The 18,024-nt window shown below is 44.4% G+C and overlaps 1 protein-coding gene across 1 annotated transcript in view; it reads right to left on the bottom strand.

Annotated features, from left to right (window-relative positions):
• Nucleotides 1-12,589, bottom strand: part of AGPAT5 (1-acylglycerol-3-phosphate O-acyltransferase 5) — a 107,350-nt gene extending 94,761 nt beyond the window's left edge. Inside the window, exon 1 of the mRNA XM_045009000.1 lies at nt 12,146-12,589. Coding sequence (XP_044864935.1) covers nt 12,146-12,364 — 219 coding nt within the window. The 5' untranslated portion in view covers nt 12,365-12,589. The remainder of the gene's footprint in view (nt 1-12,145) is intronic.
• Nucleotides 12,590-18,024: the final 5,435 nt, after the last annotated feature.

Below are 18,024 nucleotides of genomic sequence, written 5' to 3'. Positions count from 1 at the left end.
TCCCTTGGTGCTATTGAGGTGGCCAGTGTATAGCTTCATGAGCCAGAGGAGTAAAGTAGGCTGGGTCCACTAGGATCATTATTGACGTTTCAACATCACGAATGGTAATCTGCTGGTCGAGGAAAAAGTCCAAGCTTGTAGCTTTCTGAACTGACCTATGTTCTTAAAGATGCAAGCATCATACAACTTCCTTGACCAGCGAACACTGATGTTGCTGGAGCACCCCGAGTGACCCACTAGCACTTGCGTAACCACAGAAAAATAGCCTTTCTGTTGACATACTCTGTGGCAAGGTGATCTGGTGCCAAAATAGTGAGAGGAATGCTGTCTATTGCTCCACCGCAGTTCAGGAACTCCATTGCTGCAAAGCCATCCATTATGTCCTGCAAATTGCCGAGTGTCACAGTTTTGCATAGCAGGAGATGATTAATGGTCCTGTACCATTGCATGACAATGGCTCCCCCAGTGGATTTTCCAACTCCAAAATGATTTCCTAATGACTGGTGGTAGCAACTCAGCATTGCAAGTTTCCATAGTGCAATCACCACTTGCTTCTCCACTATCAATGCAGCTTTCATTCTGGTGTTCCTGAGCTGGAGGGCTGGGGCAAACTCAGCACACAGATCCTGGAATGTGGCCCTTTGCATATGAAAGTTCTGCAGCCACTGATCATCATCCCACATCTGCATTATGATGCAATCCCACCAGTCAGTGCTCACTTCTCCATCCCAGAAGGAGAACTCCACCATTTGCAGCTGCTCTATGAACACCACAGCAGTATGCCCTCCAGGAAATCATTGTGTTCCCCATGGCTCTTCTTGCGGCTCTACAAAAAACAAAGATTGTGCATCCTGTTCTTGCAAAGCTCATGACCATAGTGCAAAGCTGTACAGGCTCCATGCTTCTGTCCTAGATGACACACGGTGATGAATCCTGTGTGGGTTCATGGGATTTTTAAAATAGGCGCAAAATTTATGGAATAGAGATGGCATTATGGGGTGGCGAAAATAGTATGATGGGGACTTGACCCCATAGTCCCAGTCACCTGTTTCTGCCTTACTATGCATTACAAAAACTTACCAAAAGACAGTGTGTTGGACAGTGGCGAGTTGCATATTGGGATACTTACCCATGGTGCAGCGCACTGTGCATCAAAATAAGCACTCCTGGAGAATACACACATTGCCGACGCAAGGAGTCAAGCAAAAGTTTGCAGTCCTTACAGTGTGAGATTAATGGGAACATGAAAGCAATACACTCTTTAAGCAGGTCCTAATATAAATTACAGAAACATTGCATTTTCTAGAGAGGATTGCAGGTCCCTCAAGCACACACTGCAAATGTAAAGTGAGAGGAAATCTATTTACAAGCAGAAATTTCAGCTGAAACAGCTGAAGAGTATTGCCTGGAAAGTGAACATCTTGATTGTTTAAAAACTTGAAACCACTTCCCACCTAGAACAAGCTGTTCCAACTGACTTCATTAGGATAGGAAAAATGCCTGAAATAATCTCCCCTATAATCCTGTAGCACAGTCATTCAAGACCTATGAAAATTTGGGATTTCCTCAAAAGAGAGGTGTGACTCAAATGCAATGTAAGAACTATTTCCCAAGAACACACCTTCCTTTAATGAATAATTAGAATGCTAAAATTTTCAAAAGTGACACAACACTTAGGAGCCTAAATCACTTACGTGCTTTTTGAAAATGTTATCCTTAGTCCCTCCCCTAACAGCAAGAATCAGGGACATTCTGACAGACATCTTTAGGAGTTCTAGGTAGAGAAACACTTTTGTACAGGACCTTATAGTTAACCTCTCGCAAAGGACTTGAAGAGCACGCTGGTTAAATGCCATCTGTAACATTGTACAAATGTTTGTATAAAAGTATGCCCTAAACAAGGGGCGGGCAAACGTTTTGGCCTGAGGGCCACATCGAGTTTCCAAAATTGTATGGAGGGCTGGTTAGGGGAGGTTAGAGGCCCGGCCCCCGCCCTCTATCCAACCCCCGGTCCCCACACCTCTTGCCCTCTAACAGCTGCCCCAGGACCCCAGCCCCATCCATCCCCCCCTCTCCCCTCACTGCCCCCCGCTGCCTCATACAACCCCTCCCCTTCCTGACTGCCCCTCAGGACTCCTACCCCATCCAACCAAACTTTTTGGCCTGAGGGCCACATCAAGTTTCCAAAACTGTATGGAGGGACGGTTAGGGGAGGTTAGAGGCCCGGTCCCCGCCCTCTATCCACCCCCCCACACCTCTCGCCCCCTGACAGCTGCCCCAGGACCCCAGCCCCATCCATCTCTCTCTGTCCCCTCACTGCCCCCCGCTGCCCCATACAACCCCCCCTCCTTCCTGACTGCCCCTCAGGACCCCTACCCCATCCAACCACCCCTTCTCCAACTGCCCCCAGAATCCCTGCTTCTGACTGCCCCCCACCGCTCCATCCAACCCCCCATCTTATTCCTGACTGCCCCCCTGGAACCCCTGCCCCCATTCAACCCCCCTGTTCTCCACCCTCTGACCGCCCCACCCCGATCCACGCCCTCGCTCCCTGACCACCACCTCAAACTCCCCTGCCCTCTATTCAACGCCCCCTGCTCCCTTACCGTGCAGCCTAGAGCACCGGCAGCTGGCAGCGCTACAGCTGCGCCACTCAGAGCACCAGGACAGAGCCAGCCACGCCACCGCGCAGCACAGAGCACCAGGTCGAGCAGCGCAGCTGCAGAGCCGCGATCTGGCAAGAGCTTGCAGCCTCACCCCCAGAGAGCATTGCGCTGGTGACGCAGTGAGTTGAGGCTGCGGGGGAGGGGGAACAGGAGGGGAGGGGTCGGGAGCTACCCTCCCGGGTCAGGAGCTCAGGGCTGGGCAGGAGGGTCCCGCGAGCCGTAGTTTGCCCAACTCTGCCCTAAACTCTTCTTATCAATGAATCATGAGGGATGGAAAAGGAAGATAGTGAAAATGCTATTCTTTATTTTCAAAAGTGATTTTGAAGCCTAAATACAATTGACTTTCAGTGGAACTCAGGCTCCAAAGTTACTTCTGAAAATGTTATTTAAAATTTTTCAAAAGTGCTTTGCTTAGTTCGCCAACACTTTTCTGGTCTAACAGCAATGTGTGATTCTGTAAATGATATTCATGTTATAAACATGATGCAGTCTGAAATTTAATTTTTTAGTAAACAGGCATACGTTCAAATAAGCAGAATTCACCCATGTATGAATGACTAATTTTAAATGCAAATCAAAATAACTTCAAACAAATTAGTCTTTCCCTCCAATACTTACGAGCATCCAGCTCCCTGTCTATTATAGTGGGGTTGCTGTCCACATACTGAGTGACAAAAGCAGAGGGAGGGGAAAGAGAAGATTTCCCCCATTTCACTCTGCATAAAGTTCTTTAGAAAATAATCCAAAATAGATAAGGGAAGTCAAAGGTTAATCCACCTTTTCCCCTCAACAGAACACTTCTTTATAGCTGCAGTGTCAGGATCTCTTTCATTCAAGCCTATTTTCAAATCTAACACTACTAAGGGACCCTATGATAAATTCTACTCTGCTATACCACTTTAAGTCTGAAGGAATTCACTGTCACTCCAGAGTGAGTGGCAACAGCAGAGCAAGAGGGGCACTATACAGAATATAAAGGAGTCTTTTTTCATTCTATTAACAGTCAACTTTACACAAACTATTTGGTTGTATTAAATATAAAGCTGTTGTGGATATTTCCATGATCCATTATCCATCAGTTAATAACTATGATGCCAAAAAAGGGGTAATGTAGTTCAAACAATTCCTGAAAAGTTATAAAGTCAATCAGAGTACGAAAATCTGCAAAACAGATGCTTGACAAAGAGAAGGTGGTTTCACTATACGAAATAAGGCAACAGCTACACATCGGTCACCCTTTCAGAAAGGGACAGTTGCTCGGCCACCACCGGGGTAAAATGTATTTGAGGTGAGAAACTATCCCTATATGTATCAGAGGGGTAGCCGTGTTAGTCTGGATCTGTAAAAGCAGCAAAGAATCCTGTGGCACCTTATAGACTAAAAGACGTTTTGCAGCATGAGCTTTCGTGGGTGAATACATCCAACGAAGTGGGTGAATACATCCGACGAAGTGGGTATTCACCCATGAAAGCTCATGCTGCAAAACGTCTGTTAGTCTATAAGGTGCCACAGGATTCTTTGCTGCTATCCCTATATGGAGGTTGAGGCGGACAGAGCACTAGATTGAGAGCCAGGAGATTTGACTTAATCACAAACAGGATTGTTAAATTAAGTCAAATCTCTTGACTCTCAATTTAAACAATCCTCTTTGTGATTAAATTAAATCTCCTGACTCTCAATCACAAACAGGATTGTTTAAATGATTGTTTAGAAATGCAAATCCTAGTTCATCTTCTTGTTCTTGCAGCTGAACCTGCTTTCAAATACAAACCCTTTTTTGTTTTGATCCCCCACTGTATTATTCATAAATCCTTTTCTCTTTAGTGGTAGCCAACACATATTTTTGACTTCTTAGGATTTCCCTAGATGCATAACTTTATATTTTTGACAATTCCACATGTTGGTACTAGATACAGATATAACCATAGATCGCTTATATCGTTATAAGAATCAAGTACAGTCATAACCTGGAGATTAAAAAGACAGTGCAGTTTATGAGATTGTCCAAACAAGTTTTTAATAGTTTGCCAATTGCCTGAGCTTTTAGGTTATTTTTGGCTTGGACAATAGAAGCTTGATTTTAGAAATGCTAAGTACCCACAACTTCAATCAAAGACAATGGGAGCAATAAGAACATAACACCTCTGAATTTCAGGTCCTACATGGTTTAACTGAATCTCACAGCGCTGGCCCCTACCTTACGGCTTGGCTACACTTGTGAGTTAAAGCGCAGTAAAGGAGCCCCAGGCGCACTAGCTCACTACCCGTCCACACTGGCAAGGCACGTAGAGCGCTCTGACTCCGCGGCTACAGCGCTGCTGGTACTCCACCTCGGCAAGAGGAATAACATTTGCTGCACCTTGGCTACAACGCCCAGGTGTTGCAGATATTTGTGGTTAGGTATCTACGTTTGGAAACTTTATCCACTGTGCTTAAGCAGAATCATATAACACCTGTACAATAATATACACAAAGAAATATTGTACTATATAAGGCACATATTCCTTAATAAGAATCCTTTTCCTGACTATCCCTAAGTTAGTCCAATAAAAGATATTACCGAACCCACCTGATCTATCCAACATCCCTAGTGAGACAGTTTATTCTAAAACCAGTCTCTGTCTGTGAATGTCCTGTTGGGAAATAATTGTGAAAAAGTAGGGATCCTTTCTAAAGTTTGTTGAAGTCAGACCCAAACAAATGGGTCATAATTTTAAAACTAAGGGTCAGGTCCCAACATTTCCTTGTTTCATTACCTTATATCATGAGATTTAGCACCCCTCTGTAGTGCCTGTCACTAAAGGGATGTCCTTTCCGGGGATAAAAACGAGGAGTCCTTGTGACACCTTAGAGGACTCCTCGTTTTTGCTGATACAGACTAACACAGCTACCCCTCTGAAACCTTTCTGGGGATAGTAACTTTCATTCTCCTCAACACACTCTTTATAGTCTCAAACCTGTCCCCTTAGCCATTCCCAAACTTTTGCCACCCATTTGCTTCACTAAGAGCTTCTAGCATGAGACAGAAATACGAGGCTGTGACTATACTGGACTTTTCCCCCCTAACATGCCTCATGACTGTTACTATAGCATCACCAGTGGCAATATCAGTGAGAGCTCTAGGACAAACAAGGCATTCCTGGCCATCAGCAGCTAACATTTTTAAACACAGCTGTCCTTGTCTACTAGATGCCAAGCTGTTTTTTAACAATGTGTTAGTCAGCACATTTTCTAACACCATGCCATTTTCCCAGTACAGACAAGGCTAAAGCGTTAAAAACTATTTGTCTACTAATGTATACAGGTCCAAACTTTAACTCCCATTGCAGAAAGCATATTATACAATGTAGACTACTTGTGGTGTAGCACATACTCTGTAATCGATGTTAGAAACAACATGGTTGTGCTGACTATAGCTGTGGAAGCATTACCAGTGAGACACATCCAATTCTCCTAGTAACTTGAGCCTTATTAAAATTAGAACTTCACAATGCTCCTAGCTGAAGCATCACTTCTAACATTTTCTGCTCCAAAGAGGGTGCAGATGGAGAAAGAAAGGCAGATGTGTGCATGTTGGACAAGGGAAAAAAAATCTCAGTAAATCAGGCATGGATTTTACATCATTGTCAAAACCCTGCAGCTTGAAAATAATTCTTAAAGAAATCATCACTCTGGCTTCTTCTTTAATATTTCTACATTGCAAATCAACACAAATACCAAACAAAATTAGAAAAGATTACAATCAAGAGCATTTACCCCTCACCAGCTCAGAAACACATGACTAAACACAACAGGCATTAATTTCATCAACCTGACAGCAACTGGGATAGGAGTCTAAATCAGCGTTTCTCAAATGCAGCCACCGTGGCCACAGCCTCCTGTGCTGTGATTGGGGGGAGGAGGGGGGGCAAAGTAGCAGCCCCTCCCTGTTGCTCCTGGATGCACTGCCTTGGTGTTGGCTGCTGGGGCTGCCAGCAGGGGTTGGACCCCGCTCCCTTCTGGAGACACCTGGGGCACAATGCTGGAGGAGCAGGCAGCCAGTGAGTTCCCCACCTTCCCAGGACAGTGAGGCTCAGTCTGGGCTTCAGGCAGGCTCTTGTCATGGGGCTTTGGGCTCCAGCCCTGGGCTCTGGCTGTGCAGCAGCAGGCCTCAGGCTCCAGCCACACGGCTTTGGACTCCATCCCCAGACCCCGTCTGTGGGGCTTCGGGATCTGGACCCAGGATTTCTGGCTCCAGCCCACAAGTATTTTAGGAAAAAATATGAGAGCGGCCACCAGCAAGAGTTGGTGGCCACACTCTGAGGCCAGTCCACCAAAAAATTGTCCTGAGAACCCCTGTTCTAAATGGTCACTGAGAGGTGAAAGGCTTTATCATATCCCATTACCAATCCTTTCAGCCATTCAAGCACTCTAATCACAGAGGTATTGTTAATCATTTTAGTTTTCACAGTCACACCTTGAAAGAAGAACATACAAACTCTGGGCTCCCGGAAGTATAGGCCAGGGTACAGAACTCCTTCAGAACATAAAGGTGAATTCAAAAAGAAACAATAGACATCCTAACAATTAATACACTAAGTGAGCAACTGCAAACAGCCCACATATGTTTGAAGATTTAGAAACTTGGGGCCAAATCCACAATTAGCATAGCAAATGATACTCCAATGACTCAGAGGACTTGCACCTGTTTGTGTCAGTAGCCATTCTGACCCACCAAGTCATTCAGTTAACATCCTTTGCTGTCAAACTTTCTATTCACTTTAAACTAAATTTAAAAAGTGTTTAAACATCTTGTATATGTTCTAGCTAGAAAAAATATATTGTAACACTGCTATAGCTCACAGCAGAGCCAAGGGGACTCAACAGCCAACTCAAAGAAAAATAGAAACGTATCTTAAGAACACAATGATCTTGCAACAATATAGATGTGTGAGAGGGAAAGGAATGTGGCGATTATCCATGCCCCATTTTTCAGTAGATTGCATTTACACATTTGAGTATTATACACTTGTAATCCAAGCTCGTGCTCCTGGGCATTATCAGAATGTAGCATACAGATTTATTTTAATAAATATTTAAAGCATGTGATTCTCAATAAAGTGCATGAATATCAGTTAAAATATAGTCATACACTGAAAATGGTTCTAAGTAGCATCATGGGTTTTCATGTTTACAATCACAAAAATATGTTTGTCTAAACTGACTTCATTTGCAGGTTAGGAAGTTTTTTCTAATTGCCAGCTCTGTAAATTCACTCTGGCTTCTGAAAGCCAAGCCATGCATCATTACCAGTAATAAGACTGCATTTGAAAATTCATTAACAGTTTTGTTGATTATGTGAGAGCCACAACAAAATCTAGTTCTCTCTTTCATTGCTGTATGGGATCTGCAAAGCTAACAGGAGCAAAAAACATATTTTTGGCAGGAAGGTAAGCAGATATTACTCAGAAAATATAGGAAGAAAAGATGATTGAGTAAGAAGGTACCAGAACCACACTCTAAAACAAAAATACTGGAGCACTGGTTCTTATAGTTTTAGAGTTCTGCGGATAACAATTACACCTCTACCTCGATATAATGCTGTCCTCAGGAGCCAAAAAATCTTACCGCGTTATAGGTGAAACCGCATTATATCAAACTTGCTTTGATCCACTGGAGTGCGCAGCCCCGCCGCCCTGGAGCACTACTTTACTGCATTATATCCGAATTCGTGTTATATCGGGTCGTGTTATATCGGGGTAGAGGTGTATATATTTAAATTTAATTTCTAGTCCCAATCCCTATAGGTTATTAGGATATCAGACTAGCTCTGCTACATAGTTAAATATATATCCCAGTTTCCATTTTATTTCACAAATTTAAATTTAAAGTGTTTGCTATAAAGTTAAAATTCAGATGCAGCATGGAGGAGGGGTTTCGTTTTTATAAACTCAGTTGGTTAGAAACACTAAATTAGAGGAATGAAAAAATTGTGCATAATTAGATACTTTGTGGATTAACAGCTGTTGCTACACAGAAACCTCCTTTCCTCTCCTCTCCATTCCTGCAAAAATAAGATACACTATTATTGAATTTAGTTGAAAAAATAATCTACATATAGGCCTCAAATTTACAGTGTTAACTCGGTAAAACTCCCATTGATATCAACGGAAATTTCACGACAGATAGGATTTTAAAAGCAGGCACATCCAATAGTTATGACAGAATAGATATATTATTGCATTAAAAATCCACAAATAATGCAAATATAACAATTTCAAAGAATTCTGGATAGGACACAGTCTCAAATAAAATTATCTTTTCCAGTTCTACCACTGTCTCACTGTACAACTTTGATCAAGTCACTTAAGGCCCTAATCCAGCAAAGCATTTAAACTCATGTGTAGTTTTATTGACTTCAGTAAAATAATTGACTCCCTTTATTTTTCCATCTCCTGGTTTTAAGCCACAAGCATTATTCCACAAGCATTGGTCTTGGAGATTCTCCCCTTTGTTAGCTTTTGGTTCCCTTTCTGTTCCCTCTTCCTTTTTAGCCTTGCCTGCAGTGCACTTTTTCCAAAGATCATCCACTGTTGCAATTCTTAGCAGGGTTACTTGATCCTATGACAAAAATAGCAGCTGATGGTCTATGTCAGGGGTCGGCAACCTTTCAGAAGTGGTGTGATGAGTCTTCCTTTATTCACTCTAATTTAAGGTTTCGCGTGCCAGTAATACATATTAATGTTTTTAGAAGGTCTCTTTCGATAAGTCTATAATATATAACTAAACTATTGATGTATGTAAAGTAAATAAGGTTTTTAAAATATTTAAGAAGCTTCATTTAAAATTAAATTGAAATGCAGAGCCCCCCGGACCGGTGGCCAGGACCTGGGCAGTGTGAGTGCCACTGAAAATCAGCTCACGTGCCGCGTTCGGCATGCGTGCCATAGGTTGCCTACCCCGGTCTATGTTGCCATCACTGATAGACTTGTAGTGAAGCAACCGGGGGAAATTAAGAAAAAAGCACAGTATTGGCACAGCCAGTGGTTTTCTTGATGTTTCCCCTTCTATGTCTTTCCTTGGCATTCTCTATTCTTATTTTCTTATGAGTTAGTGCTAGAATGTTCAACAGAGCAGGCATTTTTCAATGGTAAGTGTCCTGTTCATAATACTTACCCCAAGGCACCTTCCTAATAGGAAATGTGAACCATATACTTATTCTATTATGGTTTATATCATACATATAGTCTTGATTTTGAATTTTGTCCTTAAGATTGGTTGAGTTAAATGGCTAACCTTTCACCTCTGGTAGATCAATTCTAATAAATAATAATGTACTGAGATCTTTGGATGGAAGATGTTATGGGAAGGCTGTGAACAAAGTAAGAATTAACAACACCCTGTGAGATAGGGAAGTATTGTTTTTTTTTTATTGTACAGATGTGGAAATGGAGACAAAAGTTAATTGAGTTGGCCACAGTCACACAATTTGTGGAACAGCGGGGAACAGAACTCCCAGAATCTAGTCCTGTGCCTTAAACACAACACTATCCTTCCTCCCTGTTCTAGTTTATATCACAAATCAAAAGAATTAGTGCTCCTTATGCATTTAACTTCCACACAGGAGAAGTCCAAGTTTAGAACTGAAATGCACTAACAAGCTTGTACATAAAAATATGCACATCACTTATTTGGCTCCTGAAGTCTCCAAGAATGCTCATGCTTGGAGGGATAGTCTTGTTACAGGACTGGAGTTAAGAGATCTGGGCTCCATCTCCAGTTCTGTAACAAACTTCCTATGTGAACCTGGTCAAATGATTTAGTTCTACATTTTCAGAAGCATCCATTATTTTGGTTACCCATTTTCAGACACTTAGTGCTTATATTCATAAGTGCTGAGCATCTGCAGCTCTTATTACTGCAGTTGGACCTATAAAGGGTGCTCAGTTGCTCTGAAAACAGGGCATAGGTGACTCATAATGGGGATCCATAACTAAGACATTTTTGAAAATGTAGGCCTTAACATCTCTATACTTCAGTTTCTCCTACTCTAAATGGACATATAACCGTCTCACAGCAGCATTAGGAGACTTCATTCATTAATATCTGTAAAGTGTTTTGAGAGTCTCTAAGACAAGGTGCTCTATAAATATGAAGTACAATTATTGGCATACACATGCATATTGATAGGGGCAACAGAAGGCTGAAACTTGCAAGAGAGGCCATCAATCTTGAGTTCCTAACTTGAGATCTTGAACCTGAATTCAGAGCTACTGAGTGATCACAGCTCTTATTAACTTCAGTTGGCCCAAAACTTAGGCAAATGAGCAGTACAAATATTGAGAAGTTATGTTTACTTTCATTAGTTATAATTATTTAAACTATTATTTGCAATATAGTAAGGAATTTCACTTTACATACTATTTTATCTCAAAGATATCCCTTTCACACTCCCTCTACTTTGAATTAGGGGATGATAGAAAAAGTCCAACTTGAAACCCAAAGTCAGACATGAGCAATTATGACCCAAGCTGTATTCATAGTGCTCAGTACTACTGATATGTTTGGATCCATTATTTGCAAAGGATTGAAGGAGGGTCACTCAAGTTTTTCTTTGAGTAGTAATAGCAACATCTAGTAATTTCATTAACCCTGCTTGCCTTACTCATATGACTATTATTTTATTACCTACTGTCTATTTATCATGATTGTGCAAAAGAGACAGCATGGTTCAGTTATTAAAAACACTAACTGGTGTGCGTGTATGTCTGGATTCCATAGCATTATTGTGCCCACGTCTCTTCCCTACTGTATGACTCAGTTTACACACCTGTAAAATGAGCATAATAATACTAGCATTTTAAGAGCAGTGAATGAAAAGGGCCAGATAAAAACTTATTGTGATGATTCTTTACAAAATAAGAGAGTCAGGGCCCCCCCAAGGGCTTACAGTGGAAAGGCCTGAGCCTGCACAGAAGTCAGTAGGAGTTTTACCACTGATTTCCAAAGGTGCAGCTCAAGAGCTTCAAGGTCAGTGGTGGCAATCAAGGGCAGCTTGCTTAGTTGCAAAACCGAGACAAGACCAGGAAGGAGTGACAAGGAGGTTGAAGGGAGAGGTTGTGCAAACAGAGGGTTATGTGGGCAATCACAAGATCCAGGGGTGGTCTGAGTATATTTTCTTTGCCTTCATGCTACTCTGATCTCAGTGAGACCAGTCGGGTGAGCACGGCTAACATCTGCCTAAGTATTTATGAAGGCACCAGGTTAGGTGCAACAAATGCTTGCCGCGGGGTGAACAGGCTCAGCCCGCTCTGAGCAGTCCATGTAGTGGCACAGTTCGGCACCCGAGCAGCACGGCGATGGGTGGATTCACAAGTGCCAGGACAGACCCCGTGCCCTCCACGTGGCAGCTAGCCTGGCAGCGGCCCCAAATGCAGCACCCGCCACCGTGCCCCCGCCCCGCTCGCTGCCCACTCCCGGCGCCGGGCGCGGGGGTTCACCTGCACGCCGGTGTAGCGCTCGAAGAAGAAGAGCACCATGCTCTGGTAGATGGTGTAGAACCGGTCATCCAGCTCCCGGTAGAAGCGGGCGGGCAGCAGGGCGGAGAGCAAGCGCCAGGCGCCCCAGGCCAGCACGTAGGTGGGCGCGGTGCCCATCATCACGGCGGCGGGCAGGACGTAACGCATGGAGTAGGTGTGCAGCACCAGGGACAACAGCATCTTCCCGGCCCGGCCCGGCCCGGCCTCGCCGCCCCTCAGCACCCACGTGCGCCGCGCCCGGCGGGGCTGAGAGCGCGTCCGGTCTGCCTCCAGCCGCCCGCGGCCCCGAGCCGCATGGCCCGCGCGGCGGGCACGGGCAGGGGCGGCGCCCGGGCTAGGGCGAGCGCGGCGGCGGCGGCGGCGGGGGCTGGGCCGGGCTCAGCGCTGACCCACCAGATTGCCCGGCAGCAGCGGCGGCGGCGGCGGCGCGGGCCGCAACAAGGTGGCTCCTCAGTGGCTGCGGGGAGACTTCCGGGGGCGGGCAGGGACCGGAGGCCGCCGCCCCGCCCCGCTCGGCGGCGTGAGGTGTGTCCCCGGGGCAGGGCTGGGTAGCGACGGCGGGGACCAGGCAGCGCCTGCCCTTCCCGCCCCGGGCCTCCGCCCTTCCCCTCCCTCCGTGCTGCGTCCCGGGCCCTCGCCGCCTGCAATCCCCGTCCCGGGCAACCGCCCTCCCCCGCACAAGGTCCATCCTGGGCACCCACTCTCCCTCCCCCCCCCCCGCAGTCCTGGCCACTCTCTCCTCCCAACCCCTCCCCCCCCAGTCCTGGCCACCCTCTCCTCCCAACCCCCCTCCTGGGCACCCACTCTCCCTCCCCCGCCCAGTCCTGGCCACCCTCTCCTCCCAACCCCCATCCTGGGCACCCACTCTCCCTCTCCCCTCCCCCCCCAGTCCTGGCCACCCTCTCCTCCCAACCCCCATCTTGGGCACCCACTTCCCCCCCATAGCCCGCCTGCCCTCCGTCTTGGGCCCTGCTGCCCCCCTTCCTAGCTATGTTCTAGTCACCCGCTGCCCTCCACCCCCACATCCTGGGCACCTTTCACCCTTAACCCCTATTCTGGACACCTGCCCCCATCCGCACAGATATATCTCCCTCCTGGGCACCCACCACCCCCACCTATCCGCACACACATGCATACAGCCCTGTCCCAGAGTCCAACACCCCAAGCCCCCCCCATCCCAATCACCCACTAGGGCCCCAATCCCTGGCCTGGTCACATGCTTCTTTTCCCCCCTCCCAGGCACCCACTGCCCCCTTCCCCATAGCCCTGTCCCAGGCACCTACTTCCTAATGTAAACTTTGGTTCATTATCATGGGCACCTAGCTCCTCCTGCCCTCCCTGAGCCTCAGTCCCTGTCCGCTGCATCCATCCACCACCATGCAGTGTCTCACAGCTCCCCAGGCCAGGCACCATCACCCCTTCCTGTCACAGGTCTCACAGCCCCCTATTCTGGGCACCCACCAGCACCATCGTAGAGCCCTCTGAAGCCAGCCAGTGCACAGGCACCATGACATTTTTAATCTCACAGGGGAACAGGCTTAGTGAGGGTCCCCCCAGCATATGGTTGCTGGGATGCCAGTGTAGCAGGATGCTGGTGACGCAGTTTTCAGTAGTGTTGCATAGGAGTTGCCATACTAGATGGTAGACTGCAGGCTTCTTGGGACAGTGACCATCTGTTTGACCCATGTTTGTACAGTGTCTAACACCATGGGGTCCACAGCATTACTGCAACACAAATAAATAATAACAATATGCTATCTTTAACAGTGGCCAGCTGCTTCAGAGAAAAGTGCAAGGCACCATGTAGAGGATGCTTATATAATAACCAGCCCACAGAGAAAATTTCTTACTAAGGCCAGTCAGTGGATTGTTTATACCTATCAAAAAAGTTCTTTTCTGGAAACCTGGGCTGCTCATTTATATGGACAAGGCTGCTAGTGCCACCTATTATCAAGGTGCCTGACAGATCCCATTCTAAGACCCTGTTTTCAGTTGTTTATAGTTTTGCCATAGTTTAATTGTTCAGCTTGAAATTTTACATCCTGAGTGTCTGCCTCAAACTGATTGTGGGGTTGGTTAATTCCAGCCAAAATGGTTCAGCTTTTTCCATGTATTTTTCACAGTCATTTAAAGAGTACAACTCTTGTACTGATGTTTAGGGCTTGTCTACATGGGGAAATTTACTAATATAATTATACTGTTACAGTTATACTGGTATAATTCCACATGTGGAAGCACTTATTCTGGAATAAGTGTCCATGTAGGAATGTACATCAGTATAATTATGCTGGTAAATTTCCCCATGGGGCAAGCCCTCAGATGTTATGTATTAGAGCTGACCAGAAGACCATTCTGTTTCATGACAGCTTTTGAAATCTGGAACGAAACCCAAATCTTTTGAACATTTTTGTGAAAATGAAATTGTGTCAATTTATTTTTTGATTGAGCTTTTCAATTCAGGAAGTTTGTGTGTGTCTACCAGGCTAAAGCCATACACTCCCTCTCTCCTCCCCTTTCATGCTGAAAATTTTGTTGAAACCAAAATGTCTCTGCAAAGCAGTGCAGCTTAGATGAAACAGCCCGTATGACAAATTGTGTTTTTTGTTTGTTTTTTTAAGGTGAGATGGCAACCTGATGTGCCTAAAGTTCACGCGGTTTGGTTGTTGGTGAGAGGAATTTGGATTAGGCCTTCCAGCCTTGAAAACACGGTTTGTTTGGTTCACAGATGTATGTGTATTCATCTCTCTGACTAGGGTTTCCACCTATAAATTCCCCCACCTACTAAATCAAACTAAACAATTCATACCATATAATGGCATTTTGCCTAGCCCCACCCTTTTCCTCCAGAAGGAACCCTGAAATGTAAAGCACTAGAGGCAACAGCTTAAAATATTAAAACTGTATTCCTCAGTGTTAATTACATGATGGTATTGGCAAATTTAATCACCCACAACCAGTAAATATTAATTAGAATGGATGAAGCCAGATAATGTCACATAAAATTCAAACACAAATATAAAATACTATGTGAATACCAACTTAAGTATGAACATTTAAACTCACAAGTTAGGAAAGTCAAAGTTCTCACAGCAACATTAACATGGTCATATTGCACAGATGACATAGTATTCAAGTTACTTCTCATGAGATCACAATATTTTGTTTCTGTTCACTGGTCTAGGACCAATATTTGGAAAAACATCCTGTTTGGAAATAATTTGCTCTGCTCTGCCAAAGGTCTCCTACTATCGACAAGTCACATAACAGTCCATAAAATCACGTTACTCTGATTACCATCTTGTTTTTTCACTTCAGTTTTGATGTAATTTTTTGCAACCAACATCTTCTGAATTACTAGAGGTGGAAATTAATACTTTTTATGCCATTTCAAAACTGGTATTCCATTCATGTCTAGATATAGGTTTGAGATAGAAGCCAATAAGATCATGCCAGAACTCAAATAGAGGGGAAAAAAGCAAGGTGGTAATCAGAACATTATGATCTTGTGGTCTGATATCTTATGCTCTGCTAGGTTTGGAAATTAATTATTTCTGCAGCTGGAAAGATAACATTCTGAAGCAAACCTGACTTTGCATCTTAAATTTGTCCCCCTTGTGCATATGCATTGTGATAAAGTCTCTAGTCATATGGTATTTTTTTATAGGACTTCTATCTGGTAGCTCTTAAATATTGTGTTTTCTCCTCATGGTTCAATGTGTCCCTCCATACCTTATTTAGTGCACAGTATTCAAACTCTGTTCTGAAGACAGAATTATAAATTTTCTCATGGCTCTTCTATGGTGTGCATCACTTTAGTGTCAGAATGTTTCACTACTCCTCTTGTGAAGATGAGTGGTAGTATTTATCCCCATTTTACAAATAAGGAATTGAAATAGAGAGAGAACAAGGTCAAAAGTATTCAGTAATTTTGGGTGCCTAATTAGAAATGACTAGCACCTGATTTTTCAGATTACTTAGCATTATATAGCATTTTTTACGTTTGAAAAACAGCTTCCACAGCTCAGCACTTCCCCATATCAGACCCCAGGGTATCGAGTTGAGCACTGTGGCAGGATGTACCAGGCATTTGCTACACCTGGCCAGAGGCCCCACCATCTTGGCACTCCCTGCACTAAGAAGGTGCCCTGTTGGTAGGGAAGAGCAGCAAGTTTAGATCTACAGGGGTTGCCTAGAAAGACCTCTGATGATGAACTGCAGGCAGAACCAGCAAGAGTTGGGCTGTCTGCTTTTAGGAGCCAGTATAAGGTGAAGCCAAGACAGGGAAGGCAGGCTGGCTATCCCTGCCCTAACCCAAGTAACCTGGCCTAGTCAGGGTCCTAGACTGGACCACATTGGCCTTGGCTCTCTATGAAGAGCTAGTATTTACACAATATATGGAGATATACCTATCTCATAGAACTGGAAGGGTCATTGAGTCCAGCCCCCTCCCTTCATGAGCAAGACCAAGTACTGATTTTGCCCCAGATCCCTAAGTGTCCCCCTCAAGGTTTGAACTCACAACTCTGGATTTAGCAGGCCAGTGCTCAAACCACTGAGCTATCCTTCCCACCCCCTCTTACTGAGGTTCTGGTGGCATTTCTCCCTGCACCTGATTTGCAAGGCATTTCACACGGGGGTGTATATATTTTTGACTGGCTTATCTCTATGATCATACTTTTTGCACCTCAAAGAGCAGAGGTTTTCTTGTTTTACGGGACATCCTGTGTGGTTAGGACTTTCTCTTTTTGTGCTTCTTGTTTATAGAAGTTATTGCCATCTAACATTAGGAACTCCACATTGCTGCCAGTTTTTAGACCCCATTTTAAAATGTGTGTTTTGAATCTGGTCTTTCATTAATGTTTATCTCAATCTTTGTATACATGTAAGCCATGCACGAAACACTTCCAGTAAACAGCTCTATAGTTCGTAATGATTTAAAAGCATTGGGAGTTTTTGTTTTCATATGTACACTTTTTGAGCCATTCAGGGTCACTGAAATTGAACTGCTCCATCAGGCTCTACTTGCCCCATTTTTCAGCTGGAAGCTATTCTGTATAGTTGAATGTTGCAAGGGACCATCCATTAGGAGAGGATGCCTGATTTGCTTTCCTAGACAAATACTTTCTTGCTGTCCTCTGTAACAGTAAATTTCAGTCTTTTCAGGTCACCGCCTGTAGTTGCTTCAAATAACTGCAAGTCAAGACTGGCACAGATACTTGGAGCTTGTCTAATTAAAATGGCTATAGGAGTTTAAGGGTCAGATAAGAGGATATTCTAAAAGGGTGAGGGGCAGAGAGCTATGTTTGTCACATTTACCACCCACCAATTATACATTTTCTTTAGAATTAATTCCTCCTGGGCTTCAGATTTACAAGCCCTTTTTATAGCTATATTAATTTGCACAGGAAGTGAATGTCCATTTTCGTTCATTTTGTGACACCAATGCTATATTAAGACAAGGCCCTGGATTTCATTATTATAAATAGTCACAGAGCAATTCTTTTATACCATTCTGTCCTTACATTGACCTGTCACACTTCAGAAGGGCAGCTGCGACTAATCTTCTACACTCAAAGTGTTCTTTGCTACATGGCTCACCTCCTGCAGGGGGTGCTGCAACTCAGGCAGTTTCACAAAGCACTTAGCCTGCAGCTAGGGATTCTGCTGTTATGGGAAAAACTTTGAGAACAGAGATTTTAGATAGAAACTTTATGTCTAGTCTGAACAGTTTGAGTTCAACGTTGAAGTCAAACAGATGTCTCTAGAAGGCTATCCAGTTTATGTTTAAAAAATATGAAGGGATGTGTTTTGCTTTAGTATTAGATCTACAGAATGTCAAA

This window comes from Mauremys mutica, chromosome 3 (genome assembly GCF_020497125.1).
Source record: "Mauremys mutica isolate MM-2020 ecotype Southern chromosome 3, ASM2049712v1, whole genome shotgun sequence".
Lineage (NCBI taxonomy): Eukaryota > Metazoa > Chordata > Testudines > Geoemydidae > Mauremys > Mauremys mutica.
The sequence above is the reverse complement of the archived record's forward strand: the minus strand, read 5'-3'. Positions and strand labels throughout refer to the sequence as shown.